This window comes from Oncorhynchus clarkii, chromosome 7 (genome assembly GCF_045791955.1).
Source record: "Oncorhynchus clarkii lewisi isolate Uvic-CL-2024 chromosome 7, UVic_Ocla_1.0, whole genome shotgun sequence".
Lineage (NCBI taxonomy): Eukaryota > Metazoa > Chordata > Actinopteri > Salmoniformes > Salmonidae > Oncorhynchus > Oncorhynchus clarkii.
In genome coordinates, this window is record NC_092153.1 from 11,709,369 (window position 1) to 11,724,788 (window position 15,420).

Below are 15,420 nucleotides of genomic sequence, written 5' to 3' on the forward strand. Positions count from 1 at the left end.
GTCTTCTCCTCCCTAACCTCTTCCTCTCTCTATCTCCCCTCAGCCTGAGGAGTTGGAGAGTGTCCACACACACAATTTCAAGCTTAAGCCCTTCAAGAAAGTCAAGAGCTGTGATGTATGTCAGCAGGCCATCACCAAGGATGGGCTCATCTGTAAAGGTGAGTGGATGGATGGGAAAGTTGTCATTTTCACAGGGACACGATTCAGCCGAATGGACAGCTTCTGTCTCTCTCTCCCTCTCTCTGCCATGTTTTTGACCACAAGCCATTGGTGCTCCGCCCATACCTCCTCTATCCGTTTATCCTTTTGTCAATTTCTCTCTCCCTCTATCCTCCCGTCCTTCTCTCTCTCCCTCTCTCTCCCTCTCCCTCTCTCCACCTCTATCCTCCCTCCTTCTCTCTTTCCCTCTCTCTCCCTCTATCCTCCCGTCCTTCTCTCTCTCCCTCTCTCTCCCTCTCCCTCTCTCCACCTCTATCCTCCCTCCTTCTCTCTTTCCCTCTCTCTCCCTCTATCCTCCCGTCCTTCTCTCTCTCCCTCTCTCTCCCTCTCCCTCTCTCCACCTCTATCCTCCCTCCTTCTCTCTTTCCCTCTCTCTCCCTCTATCCTCCCGTCCTTCTCTCTCTCCCTCTCTCTCCCTCTCCCTCTCTCCACCACTATCCTCCCTCCTTCTCTCTTTCCCTCTCTCTCCCTCTAGCCTCACGTCCTTCTCTCTCTCCCTCTCTCTCCCTCTATCCTCCCTCCTTCTCTCTCCCTCTATCCTCCCTCCTTCTCTCTTTCCCTCTCTCTCCCTCTATCCTCCCGTCCTTCTCTCTCTCCCTCTCTCTCCCTCTCCCTCTCTCCACCTCTATCCTCCCTCCTTCTCTCTTTCCCTCTCTCTCCCTCTAGCCTCCCGTCCTTCTCTCTCTCCCTCTCTCTCCCTCTCTCTCCCTCTCTCCACCTCTATCCTACCTCCTTCTCTCTTTCCCTCTCTCTCCCTCTGGCCTCCCGTCCTTTTCTCTCTCTCCCCCTCTCTCTCCCTCTATCCTCCCTCCTTCTCTCTTTCCGTCTCTCACCCTCTAGCCTCCCCTCCTTCTCTCTCTCCCTCTTGCTCTCTCTATCCTCCCCCTCTCTGTTTCTCTCTCTCTCTGTTATAAAAAGCTACCTCTTCACACAGAGAGCGGTTGACAAACCTCCGTCCAGTAAGCCCAGAAGCAGTCGGGGGGGGGGAGTCTGGTCTGGGCTCAGTTTGAGGGCTTTGGCAGAGGCTTTGCTGTTAAAATTAGCCTGCTGCTGCTGCTGCATTAGCCCAGATAAGAGAGGGAGAAAGAAAGAGGGAGAGATTGGTTGGTGTAGAGAGGGGGAGAGGGGATGAGAGAGAGAGAGAGAGAGAGAGAATGAGAGAGAGCGAAAGAGAGAGATTAGGAAATTATGCTGCGACAAATATTGTATATTATGATCTTTGCTGGTAACATCCTCTGGATCTTTCTAAGCTGTCAGAGCTGCCAGTGTTTCCAAACAAAAGGCTAGAGTCACATGATCCTCGGAGCATTCTGCAGCCTCTTCCTGTCGCCGTATGTGGTTGCCAGGAAGTGTTGCTATGGCCCCTCACAATGGGAGCCATCCTCCACTGACGCAGGGTGGCGTGTGGCCAGAGACAGAGAGACATGCGCACACGCGCGCCCGTACACACACACACACACACACACACACACACACACACACACACACACACACACACACGAGACAAGTAAGGACGAATGTTTACGTTTTCTCCAGATAGAATTGAACTAGATAAACAGTCAAACCCCCATTAAATATACTGCTGCAATATAGCAAAGCATTTCTGCCCAGCGTCTCAATATGACTAGCGCCATCTGTTGGCCGTAAAGAGTCTGTGTGTTTAATATTCCTAAAATAATAGTGTGTGTTTGCTTTACACTGTCAATGTGCAATGCAGTCCTTAGGATTTCATTATAGCCTTGTCAGCAGTAGATTACTATATCCTGGCTTGGTGATGAGTACCTGGGGAACACACACACACACACACACACACACACACACACACACACACACACACACACACACACACACACACACACACACACATACAGACACAGACACACACTCCACCTGGGGACCACCTGAGCTGGTGGTAGGAAGCAGGTGTGTGGGGTCAAAGGTCCTCACATGGCCACATCACTTCACAGCATGGCCTCTGTCACCCCCTGCCCACACACACTGCTCAGAGAGGACACACACACGTGCTTGCAGCCTTACGCACATACACTAACCATCAACTATGTATCAAGTAAATATAATGACCTGCAATCATACTTGTACAATCTTAAACAACAACCGACATGTGTATGACATTGTTGCACCTAACAAAATGTACTAATTGATCATGTTTATAAATAGTTTATAGGCAGAATAGTGGGACTGTGATGTTGACTGTATCCTGCCACATGGGGGCAGCACAGAGGTGTTTAACAGCCCAGGGAAGGTTGCCAGGTCTGACCCCTGTAGCTCCTCTTAACTCCATCTCTCCTATCAAAGCCCTGCTCTCCTAACAAGGTAAAGAGCTGGCCTTTTCCCACCCAATATGGCAGTCATCTGAGGCTATATAAACACATATAAACAGCCTCACAGGAGTGTGTTTATATCTGTGTGTGTGTGTGTGTGTGTGTGTGTGTGTGTGTGTGTGAGTGTGTGTGTGTGTGTGTGTTTGTATGCGTGCGTGCGTGTGTGTGTGTGTGTGTGTGTGTGTGGGAGTGTGTATGTGTGTGTGCGTGCGTGCATGCGTGTGTGTGTGTGTGGGTGTGTGTGTGTGTGTGTGTGTGTGTGTGTGTGGGAGTGTGTATGTGTGTTTGTATTTGTGCGTGCTTGTGTGTGTGTGTGCGTGCGTGCGTGTGTTTGGTTATTCAGAACAGTTCCAAGAGGTAGCAGCGTCTGAGAAATAGCCAAGTTCTCAGTTCAGAGAAAATAGAATAGTATCTGGTACAACATGTGACCTTAAACTAACTCTGTGTTTTCTGCTCTCTTTCAGTGTGCAAGCTGGGCATCCATAAGAAGTGTGAGGTGAAGGTAAGGAAGCCACGGAATCCTTTCTGTTTTAATATCCTTGGGCTCCAGAGGAGAGTCAGAGGGGTGGTATTTTGGCAGAGACAAACAAATGGAACCAAAAAGGAAATGTTGTGTTTGTTAGGAGACATCAGTCCTCTCAGAGAGGCAGCTGTGCCTGTTTCACCCTGGCAGCTCCTGTTTTGTAGCACACATGGACACACGCACGTACACAGATACACACTCACTCGTACACGCACGCACACAGATACACACTCACATACACGCACGCACACAGATACACACTCACACGTACACGCACGCACACAGATACACACTCACTCATACACGCACGCACACAGATACACACTCACTCGTACACGCACGCACACAGATACACACTCACTCATACACGCACGCACACAGATACACACTCACTCGTACACGCACGCACACAGATACACACTCACTCGTACACGCACGCACACAGATACACACTCACTCGTACACGCACGCACACAGATACACACTCACTCGTACACGCACGCACACAGATACACACTCACTCGTACACGCACGCACACAGATACACAGTCACTCGTACACGCACGCACACAGATACACACTCACTCGTACACGCACGCACACAGATACACACTCACTCGTACACGCACGCACACAGATACACACTCACTCGTACACGCACGCACACAGATACACACTCACTCGTACACGCACGCACACAGATACACACTCACTCGTACACGCACGCACACAGATACACACTCACTCGTACACGCACGCACACAGATACATACTCACTCGTACACGTACGCACACAGATACACACTCACTCGTACACGCACGCACACAGATACACACTCACTCGTACACGCACGCACACAGATACACACTCACTCGTACACGCACGCACACAGATACACACTCACTCGTACACGCACGCACACAGATACACACTCACTCGTACACGCACGCACACAGATACACACTCACTCGTACACGCACGCACACAGATACATACTCACTCGTACACGCACGCACATAGATACACACTCACTCGTACACGCACGCACACAGATACACACTCACTCGTACACGCACGTACACAGATACATACTCACTCGTACGCGCATGCACACAGATACACACTCACTCGTACATGCACGCACACAGACGCACATTCACTCACACACACACAAACCCAGCCCCATTCCTTGCCCCCATCCTCCTGAAAACAAGTGATGATGCCGTGGAAGAGGAAGAACACATGGAGAGAGAGAAGGAGAGAGAGAAAGAGAAGGGAACGGGCGGAGGAGGAAAACATCGGAGCGCTAAATTATTTTGGTTTTCAGATTTGTAACTACGGAGGTGGTAACTGAAGGGGACCTCTGTCTCTTTCTCCCCTCTCTTCTTGCACTCTTCTATTCTGTCTCTCTCTTTCTCTCTCCCTCACACCCGCCTGGCAGCCATTACTACAATGGTAGTGGTGGTTTGAGTGGATGAGAGTACCAAGCTTGTTGGACCATCTAATGCCACCTCCGTACCCCCTCGTCCTCCCTCCCCCTCACCTCCGTACCCCCCCGTCCTCCCTCCCCCTCACCTCCGTACCCCCCGTCCTCCCTCCCCCTCACCTCCGTACCTCCCCGTCCCCTCACCTCCGTACCCCCTCGTCCTCCCTCCCCCTCACCTCCGTACCCCCTGTCCTCCCTCCCCTTCACCACCGTACCCCCCGTCCTCCCTCCCCTTCACCTCCGTACGCCCACGTCCTCCCTCCCCTTCACCTCCGTACCCCCCCGTCCTCCCACCCCCTCACCTCCGTACTCCCTGTCCTCCCTCCTCCTCACCTCCGTACCCCCTGTCCTCCCTCCCCTTCACCTCCGTATCCCCTGTCCTCCCTCCTCCTCACCTCCGTACCCCCCTGTCCTCCCTCCCCCTCACCTCCGTACCCCCTGTCCTCCCTCCCCTTCACCTCCGTACCCCCCTGTCCTCCACCTCCTTACCCCCCTGTCCTTCCTCCCCTTCACCTCCCTGTCCTCCCTCCTCCTCACCTCCGTACCCCCCTGTCCTCCCTCCCCCTCACCTCCGTACCCCCCTGTCCTCCCTCCCCTTCACCTCCGTACCCCCCTGTCCTTCCTCCCCCTCACCTCCGTACCCCCCTGTCCTTCCTCCCCTTCACCTCTGTACCCCCTGTCCTCCCTCCCCCTCACCTCCGTACCCCCCTGTCCTTCCTCCCCTTCACCTCCGTACCCCCTCGTCCTCCCTCCCCCTCACCTTCGTACCCCCTGTCCACCCTCCCCTTCACCACCGTACCCCCCGTCCTCCCTCCCCTTCACCTCCGTACGCCCCCGTCCTCCCTCCCCTTCACCTCCGTACCCCCCCGTCCTCCCACCCCCTCACCTCCGTACTCCCTGTCCTCCCTCCTCCTCACCTCCGTACCCCCCGTCCTCCCTCCCCCTCACCTCCGTACCCCCTGTCCTCCCTCCCCCTCACCTCCGTACCCCTTGTCCTCCCTCCCCTTCACCTCCGTACCCCCCTGTCCTCCACCTCCGTACCCCCCTGTCCTTCCTCCCCTTCACTTCCGTATCCCCTGTCCTCCCTCCTCCTCACCTCCGTACCCCCCTGTCCTCCCTCCCCCTCACCTCCGTACCCCCGTGTCCTCCCTCCCCTTCACCTCCGTACCCCCCTGTCCTCCACCTCCTTACCCCCCTGTCCTTCCTCCCCTTCACTTCCGTACCCCCCTGTCCTTCCTCCCCTTCACCTCCCTGTCCTCCCTCCTCCTCCCCTCCGTACCCCCTGTCCTCCCTCCCCCTCACCTCCGTACCCCCCTGTCCTCCCTCCCCTTCACCTCCGTACCCCCCTGTCCTTCCTCCCCCTCACCTCCGTACCCCCCTGTCCTTCCTCCCCTTCACCTCTGTACCCCCTGTCCTCCCCTTCCCCTGACCTCCGTACCCCCCTGTCCTTCCTCCCCTTCACCGCCGTACCCCCTGTCCTCCCTCCGCCTCATCTCCGTGCCCCCTGTCCTCCCTCCCCTTCACCTCCATACCCCCCTGTCCTTCCTCCCCTTCACCTCCGTACCCCCTGTCCTCCCTCCCCCTCACCTCCGTACCCCCGTGTCCTCCCTCCCCTCACCTCCGTACCCCCCTGTCCTCCCTCCCCTCACCTCCGTACCACCCTGTCCCCCCTCCCCTTCACCTCCGTACCCCCCTGTCCTCCACCTCCTTACCCCCCTGTCCTCCCTCCCCTCACCTCCGTACCCCCCTGTCCTTCCTCCCCTTCACCTCCGTATCCCCTGTCCTCCCTCCTCCTCACCTCCGTACCCCCCTGTCCTCCCTCCCCCTCACCTCCGTACCCCCTGTCCTCCCTCCCCTTCACCTCCGTACCCCCCTGTCCTCCACCTCCTTACCCCCCTGTCCTTCCTCCCCTTCACTTCCGTACCCCCTGTCCTCCCTCCCCCTCACCTCCGTACCCCCGTGTCCTCCCTCCCCTCACCTCCGTACCCCCCTGTCCCCCCTCCCCTTCACCTCCGTACCCCCCTGTCCTCCACCTCCTTACCCCCCTGTCCTCCCTCCCCTCACCTCCGTACCCCCCTGTCCTCCCTCCCCTTCACCTCCGTACCCCCTGTCCTCCCTCCCCTTCACCTCCGTACCCCCCTGTTCTTCCTCCCCCTCACCTCCGTACCCCCTGTCCTTCCTCCCCTTCACCTCCGTACCCCCTGTCCTCCCTCCCCCTTACCGCCGTACCCCCCTGTCCTTCCTCCCCTTCACCTCCGTACCCCCTGTCCTCCCTCCCCCTCATCTCCGTACCCCCTGTCCTCCCTCCCCCTCACCTCCGTACCCCCCTGTCCTTCCTCCCCTTCACCTCCGTACCCCCTGTCCTCCCTCCCCCTCACCTTCGTACCCCCTGTCCTTCCTCCCCCTCACCTCCATACCCCCCTGTCCTTCCTCCCCCTCACCTCCGTACCCCCCTGTCCTTCCTCCCCTTCACCTCCGTACCCCCGTGTCCTCCCTTTCCCTCACCTCCGTAACCCCCTGTCCTTCCTCCCCTTCACCTCCGTACCCCCTGTCCTTCCTCCCCCTCACCTCCGTACCCCCTGTCCTCCCTCCCCTTCACCTCCGTACCCCCCTGTCCTCCCTCCCCCTCACCTACGTACCCCCCTGTCCTACCTCCCCTCACCTCCGTACCCCCCTGTCCTCCCTCCCCTTCACCTCCGTACCCCCCTGTCCTCCACCTCCTTACCCCCCTGTCCTCCCTCCCCTCACCTCCTTACCCCCCTGTCCTCCCTCCCCTCACCTCCGTACCCCCCTGTCCTCCCTCCCCTCACCTCCGTACCCCCATGTCCTCCCTCCCCCTCACCTCCGTCCCTCCTTACCTCCTGTTAACGAGAGGTTGCGACACACACAAGGGTTCCCACCCCTATGGGGGTAGGTCACCAGGGAGTGATTGGGTCGCCCCTGTTCAACCACCCCCATCGCCCAAATCTCCCTTCAGAAACTATACCACAAATGAACCAGTCTGTTTATTTATCGAAGGGTTACTACAGAAACCAGAGTTTTGTATTCCCCAAACATCCTGAAGAAAATGAGATATTGAGTCAAAGAGAGAAGGACAACGGTCAGTGAAATCTGGAGTCATTCATTTTTTTACCTTAAGAACAAATTCTTATTTTCAATGACGGCCTAGGAACAGTGGGTTAACTGCCTGTTCAGGGGCAGAACAACATATTTGTACCTTGTCAGCTCGGGGATTTAACTTGTAACCTTTCGGTTACTAGTCCAACACTATAACCACTAGACTACCCTGTCCGTATGTTCTACGGGGGAATTCAAGGTTTTGTTTGTGAAAACAAACTCACAATGTGTTAATCGTCCTAATTACAGGTTGGGACTAATGATCCCTGTGTAGGACCTCTGCATACACTCTTAGAAAAACAGCCGATATCTAGAATCAATAAGGGTTCTTCGGCTGTCCCCATAGGAGAACACTTTGAAGACACAGATCTGGGATCAGCGTACTGTCCTTATGATCATAACCGTAACAATTAGAAGGGACAATTTAAAACTTAGCTTAGACCAGTGCTCTGCATAGTCGTTATCTTTACAGCAAGTTGCTTGCTTGTCGAACTGAAATATGTATCCTGTAGAGGCTGCAGTGAGAGACTCACAGGCGAAGGTTGGCTGGCTGTTAATGTTAGGTTAATGGGTAACATTGAATCTCTGAGATGACTTTGTCCCTGAAGAAAATAGCCATACTATATCACATTAAGAGGAAAGAGAGAGAACGTGAGAGAAACAGTGTGTGTGAGAGAGAGAGAGACAAGAATAGTGAAAGGGAGAGAGGGAGAGAGAGAGAGAGAGAGAGAGAGAGAGATAGAGAGCAAAAGAGGGTGAAAGAAAGAACTAGAGAGAGAGAGAGAGAGAGAGAGCAAAGGAGAGAGAAAGAGAGAACTAGAGAGAGAGAGAGCAAGAGAGAAATAGAGAGAGCGAGAGAGAGAGTGAGAGAGAGCAAAAGAGAGAGAAAGAGAGAACTAGAGAGAGAGAGAGAAATAGAGAGAGAGAGAAAGAGAAAGAGAAAGAGAGAGAGAGAGAGAGAGAGAGAGAGAGAGAGAGAGAGAGAAACAAGGGTGAGAGTGAGAAGGAGAGAAGAAGAGAGGGAGAAAGACAAATGGAGAGAGAAAAAAGAAGGAGAGAAAGATAGACTGTTTAAAAGAGATGCTGAAATCAGTAGAGTCCTTTAGCTAACTAACCGGAGCCAAACAGATTCTAATCATAGATCTTGGAAAGAACTGAGTGTTTGAGCACGGTGGATTTCATCAACAATTACAGTCCCTTGGACAGACTTTATCCCTTTAATTCTGTTACTGCCCTTATCCCTGTGTTGGCTTAGCTAAGGCAAAACATTTATGTTAGCTTAATCCGCTGAAATGACCGCTAGATGAAAATAAATGAAACACAATGTTGTGTTGGCGCTCTCATCGTCTCAGACCATAAACCACGGAAAAGCAAATAGCCTTAATGCAAACATGACTGTGGACTAAGGCCGATGGCCATGCTTTCTTTAGCTGACTCGGTGTTGACCTTGTAATGTAAACATGTCATACGAGGCTTTCTGTGATCAGGAAGACTTGGGGAGTGCTTATGCTAATCTTCAGCATTTCTTCTATCTTGATGTATACACACAGTGTCCCGAGACTACGGCTTTCATTTACATTCTCTCCTCATTTCACAACAACGTTACCTCGCTCTCATTTCACAACATTGCTGTAACATCTCTGCAACATTCCTCTAACTTCGAACGGAAATAGAAAAGCAATGAAGAGCTGCTGCATGTCCTTCAGTTTAAGAGAGATGAACCAGAACACAACATCTGAACATTCCACAGACATAACCCAGTAGATACCCTCTAGCTACAGTGCTGACAGGCAGACAGGGGCTAATCGTCATGCTATACCCGCATAGTTATAACTTGGATTAATATGTTTTCCTTTGCCTTTAAACACAAACCAACCGACTGTCTATCCATTGATCTATGTTGTTGAAACCGCAAAGGCGCTCTGGTTTTGGTCGTAGTGACTCGTTCCTGCCCGTTCATGTTTTGGGGTGAGGGCTGTGTTGTTCTGCTGCTATAGACAGAGGAACTGTAGTGACCCTTTGGTGTTTGTTATGGTTGTCGATGTGTAGGTGGTTGGTCTGGATTGTGTTATGTTGTGGTTCGGGGGTTTGACAGAGCTGGAGATGAAACTGAAAGGCTTGGAGACAGTAGCTGTGCACGGCCCCAAAAAGGCGGTCACATCTTGGGGCCTCTCTCCTAGGTTGGCTTTGTGGCCCACAACTTTAAGCCCTGTGAATTCTCATGTGACCCACCAACAAATTCAAAAAACATGTTTCAAGCTGCAACCCATTCCTAAGCTATGAGTTAAGACAGTGGTTCCCAACCAACTAGGACCTCTGGAGGTCTTGGCCTGTCCACAGGGGTACTAGGACCTCTGTGGGTCTTGGCCTATCCACAGAAGCTACTAGGACCTCTGGAGGTCTTGGCCTGTCCACAGGGGCTACTAGGACCTCTGTGGGTCTTGGCCTGTCCACAGAAGCTACTAGGACCTCTAGAGGTCTTGGCCTATCCACTGCGGCTACTAGGACCTCTGGGGGTTTTGGCCTATCCACTGCGGCTACTCGAACCTCTAGAGGTCTTGGCCTATCCACTGTGGCTACTAGGACCTCTGGAGGTCTTGGCCTATCCACTGCGGCTTCTAGGACCTCTGAAGGTCTGGCCTATCCACTGCGGCTTCTAGGGCCTCTGGAGGTCATGGCCTATCCACAGGGGTACTAGGACCTCTGGAGGTCTTGGCCTATCCACTGCGGCTTCTAGGACCTCTGGAGATCTTGGCCTAACCACAGGGGTACTAGGACCTCTGGAGGTCTTGACCTATCCACAGGGGCTACTAGGACAAAATTCCAGATTCCAAATTGAGCAGCAGCTGCTGAAAAAATTAGCTCCTACAAATATTTAAATTGATATGGTTTTTAGAGTGAAGTACATTGGAAAAAAGCAAAAGAAAACTGCAAGACTGAATTGGAGACAAAACAAGCAACAAACAAAGAAGATAGGCTTTGGAAAAAGTAACTATTTTTCATTCAATTGTACAGTTATCTTAGCTAGCTGAATTGTTTACCAGTTGCTAAGCAGTTGCTAGGGACTCTCCTGGAAGAAGATAGCTAGTTAACAAAGAATAACAAAAAAATAAGAAAAGAAAGACAAAATAAGGACAGGACCCCTACCCCGGTCAACAGCACTGCACCCCCCACAGCAACTCGTCCAATCCTTCCCCATTTCCCCTTCTCCCAAATCCAGTCAGCTGATGTTCCGAAAGAGCTTCAAAATCTCTATCCCCCCACAAATCAGCCGGGCTAGATCTGGACCCTTTCTTTCTAAAATTATCTGCCGAAATTGTTGCAACCCCTATTACTAGCCTGTTCAACCTCTCTTTCATGTCGCCCGAGATTCCCAAAGATTGGAAAGCAGCTGCGGTCATCCCACTCTTCAAAGGGGGGGACACTCTTGACTCAAACTACTACAGACCTATATCTATTCTACCCTGCCTTTCTAAGGTCTTCGAAAGCCAAGTTTACAAACAGATCACCGACCATTTCGAATCCCACCGTACCTTTTCCGCCATGCAATCTGGTTTCAGAGCTGGTCATGGGTGCACGTCAGCCACGCTCTAGGTTCTAAACGATATCTTAACCGCCATCAATAAGAAACAATACTGTGCAGCCGTATTCATTGACCTGGCCAAGGCTTTCGACTCTGTCAATCATCACATCCTCGTCGGCAGATTCAACAGCCTTGGTTTCTCAAATGATTGCCTCGCCTGGTTCACCAACTACTTCTCTGAAATAGTTCAGTGTGTCAAATCTGAGGGCCTGTTGTCCGGGCCTCTGGCAGTCTCTATGGGGGTGCCACAGGGTTAAATTATTGGGCCGACTCTCTTCTCTGTATCTATCAATGATGTCGTTCTTGCTGCTGGTGAGTCTCTGATCCACCTCTACACAGACGACACCATTCTGCATACTTCTGGCCCTTCTTTGGACACTGTGTTAACAACCCTCCAGACAAGCTTCAATGCCATACAACTCTCCTTCCGTGGGCTCCAACTGCCGTGGGCTCCAAGTAAAACTAAATGCATGCTCTTCAACCGATCGCTGCCTGCACCTGCCCGCCTGTCCAGCATCACTACTCTGGACGGTTCTGACTTAAAATATGTGGACAACTACGAATAGCTAGGTGTCTGGTTAGACTGTAAACTCTCCTTTCAGACTCACATCAAACATCTCCAATCCAAAGTTAAATCTAGAATTGGCTTCCATCCTTCACTCATGCTGCCAAACATACCCTCGTAAAACTGACCATCTTACCAATCCTCGACTTTGGCAATGTCATTTACAAAATAGCCTCCAACACCCTACTCAACAAATTGGATGCAGTCTATCACAGTGCCATCCGTTTTGTCACCAAAGCCCCATATACTACCCACCACTGCGACCTGTACGCTCTCGTTGGCTGGCCCTCGCTTCATACTCATTGCCAAACCCACTGGCTCCAGGTCCTCTACAAGACCCTGCTAGTTAAAGTCCCGCCTTATCTCTGCTCGCTGGTCACCATAGCTGCACCCACCCGTAGCACGCGTTCCAGCAGGTATATCTCACTTGTCACCCCCAAAGCCAATTCCTCCTTTGGCTGCCTCTCCTTCCAGTTCTCTGCTGCCAATGACTGGAACGAACTACAAAAATCTCTGAAACTGAAAACACTTATCTCCCTAACTAGCTTTAAGCACCAGCTGTCAGAGCAGCTCATAGATCACTGCACCTGTACATAGCCCATCTATAAATAGCCCAAACAACTACCGCTTCCCCTACTGTATTTATTTATTTATTTTGCTCCTTTGCACCCCAGTATTTCTACTTTGCACACTCATCTACTGTCCAATCTACCATTCCAGTGTTTTAATTGCTATATTGTATTTACTTCACAACCATGGCCTATTTATTGCCTTTACCTCCCTTATCTCACCTCATTTGCTCACATCGTATATAGACTTATTTTTCTACTGTATTATTGACTGTATGTTTGTTTTACTCCATGTGTAACTCTGTGTTGTTATATGTGTTGAACTGCTTTGCTTTATCTTGGCCAGGCCGCAGTTGTAAATTATATTATTATTATATTATTATTATTATAGAATATTATTATATTCTCAACTTGCCTACCTGGTTAAATAAAGGTTAAATAAAAATAAGTAAATAAAAGGACCTCTGGGGGTCTTGGCCTATCCACAGTGCCTACTTGAGAAGACTCATGAGACGGTTAGGTCAGCAAAATTCAATTGGTGCAACAGTAACCGAAAAAGGTTGGGAACCACATAGCTGAGAGAACATGATTTCCGACTACCAGTTGGCCCTGACCCCATCATTTGGGAATAGGAGGCTCTGCTCCAAAGCAGAGAGAGGGGACAGTGACAACAATGTGTCTTCTGTACGGAATGACCTATCATGTTATGTCCACCCAAACACAGCTGGACTGATGTCCTACTAACCTAGCCCTGAGCTGCCTCACAGCTACTAAAACACCAGCCAAACATCTACACTAACGTAACAGGAAGTAGTGTATTGGCCATGCACGTTACGTAGTATCCTAGTATGGATAGTATTGTGATACAGAAGTCACTGTGGTTGTATGAGTCATGACCAGTCAACAATAGGTTTGATGAACAGTGTGATGGACAGTGTGATGAACAGTGTGATGGACAGTGTGATGGACAGTGTGATGAACAGTGTGATGGACAGTGTGATGGACAGTGTGATGGACAGAGTGATGGACAGTGTGATGGACAGTGTGATGAACAGTGTGATGGAAAGTGTGATGGACAGAGTGTTGGACAGTGTGATGGACAGTGTGATGGACAGTGTGATGGACAGAGGGATGGACAGTGTGATGGACAGTGTGATGGACAGAGTGATGGACAGTGGGATGGACAGAGTGATGGACAGTGTGATGGACAGTGTGATGGACAGAGTGATGGACAGTGTGATGGACAGTGTGGTGAACAGTGTGATGACAGTGTGATGGACAGTGTGATGAACAGTGTGATGGACAGTGTGATGGACAGTGTGATGGACAGTGTGATGAACAGTGTGATGGACAGAGTGATGGACAGTGTGATGAACAGTGTGATGGACAGAGTGATGGACAGTGTGATGGACAGTGTGATGAACAGTGTGATGGACAGTGTGATGGACAGTGTGATGGACAGTGTGATGGTCAGTGTGATGGACGTGTGATGGACAGAGTGATGGACAGAGTGATGGACAGTGTGATGGACAGTGTGATGGACAGTGTGATGGACAGTGTAATGGACAGTGTGCCCTCAGCTATACTGAAACCTAGTGGGTTTCCCACGTCTCAGAATGGATTTCCAGCTGTCTCTGCTCCTGCTGCTTCTGAACCCCATTCCCTCTGCCGTTCCCTCACTACTCTATTACTGTGCTGTCACAGAAAAGCTTTCTGGAATGCTGCTGTCGTGCTGTGGGATCTTGGGTTGGAGTCGCCAGAATTGGTTTGGCGTTGAGGGTTAAGGGAGGGAAAGGGGGAGGAGGGAGAGAAGAGAGAAAAGAGAAAGAGGGGGGGGGGGGGGTATGTTTTGGCCATGTCTCTGGCTCGCTTCCCAACCAGACCCTGAAGCTGTCGTCTCCACTCACCCCAAATGCACTCCTCAGTCTTACTCTCAAAACATGCTGTTTTTGTGCTCAGTCTTGATGATATGCTTTGAGATATTATCGTAGTAAAACAGTTGATCTCATTGACACACACATCCTGTGTTTTCCAGTTATTTTTAGCTTGGGAAATGTTGTGAAAATGGAGCTGTTGCTTTCCACTACACAGGCTACACAGTAGTGACACAGTATACAGGTTAGCGCTCATTACCGGTTACCGCTAGCTGTTTACGTATCAGACACTGGCAGACCATTGCTGCCTGAAAAGAACCCAGTGTTCCAGTAATCAGGTCTGTAAACTTCCTCTAGTCGTCAAAGCTGACAGTTGTTGGATGCAGTCCAGGGGTTTATAACGAGACGTGGAGGAAATGACTTGTGGCCGTGGTCCATGGGTGGACCACCTAACCGACCGACCCGGGCCGGGTGTGTGACTGTGACTGTTACTGGGCCTTCACATTGTGTTAGTGTGAGAGATGGAGCAGGGTGATGTTTTGGAATTGTGAAGTCGACTCCACTATTGTTATGAGTTCTAAGAACCCTCGAAGGGATTCTAGTTTCTCCGAGTGCCACTCTAGGGATCCATTCTGACAGCAACTAAAATACAGAGATGTTAAAAAAACAGTGGCAAAAACACTACAAATACTCAACATGGCACTTGATTCATAACAAGTTTAGGATACTGCTGATTGCCTTCAGTTAACTTGAAACCTGCATAAGTTGTTGACTTCTCAGTTGTAAGGTTTTGATAGTGACTGTAGTAGTATTGAATTGTAGTCATTTTTGCGCTGTCAAAACATTGCCTGATCTAGACCAAAACACCAACTCTGCTGCATCTAGAATTAGATTCCACTGTAAAGTCACACACGCTCACTGCCTCTCCTTTTAGAAACAGTCAGGTTCTTCTGTCACTCCAAGAAAAATACAGCAGTTGGAAATAATCCCCACAAGACGAGTCAGGCGGTCGCGTTTCATCTTTAGTTGGCTACAAATCCATCTCGGGATTACTGATCTGCTGCTTGTCTAACCATAACATTAAGATGAGCTCGGAGCAGATAATTGGCTATCGAGGAGGGAGAAATGGATTTATTAGAGG

General features: G+C 51.1%; 1 protein-coding gene across 1 annotated transcript in view; it reads left to right on the plus strand.

Annotated features, from left to right (window-relative positions):
• The window catches only part of LOC139412871 (tensin-1-like), a 192,228-nt gene that overhangs the window by 49,499 nt on the left and 127,309 nt on the right, over window positions 1-15,420 (plus strand). The window contains exons 2-3 of the mRNA XM_071159660.1: window positions 44-158; window positions 3,026-3,063. Of these exons, the coding sequence (XP_071015761.1) occupies window positions 44-158; window positions 3,026-3,063 (153 nt within the window). The remainder of the gene's footprint in view (window positions 1-43; window positions 159-3,025; window positions 3,064-15,420) is intronic.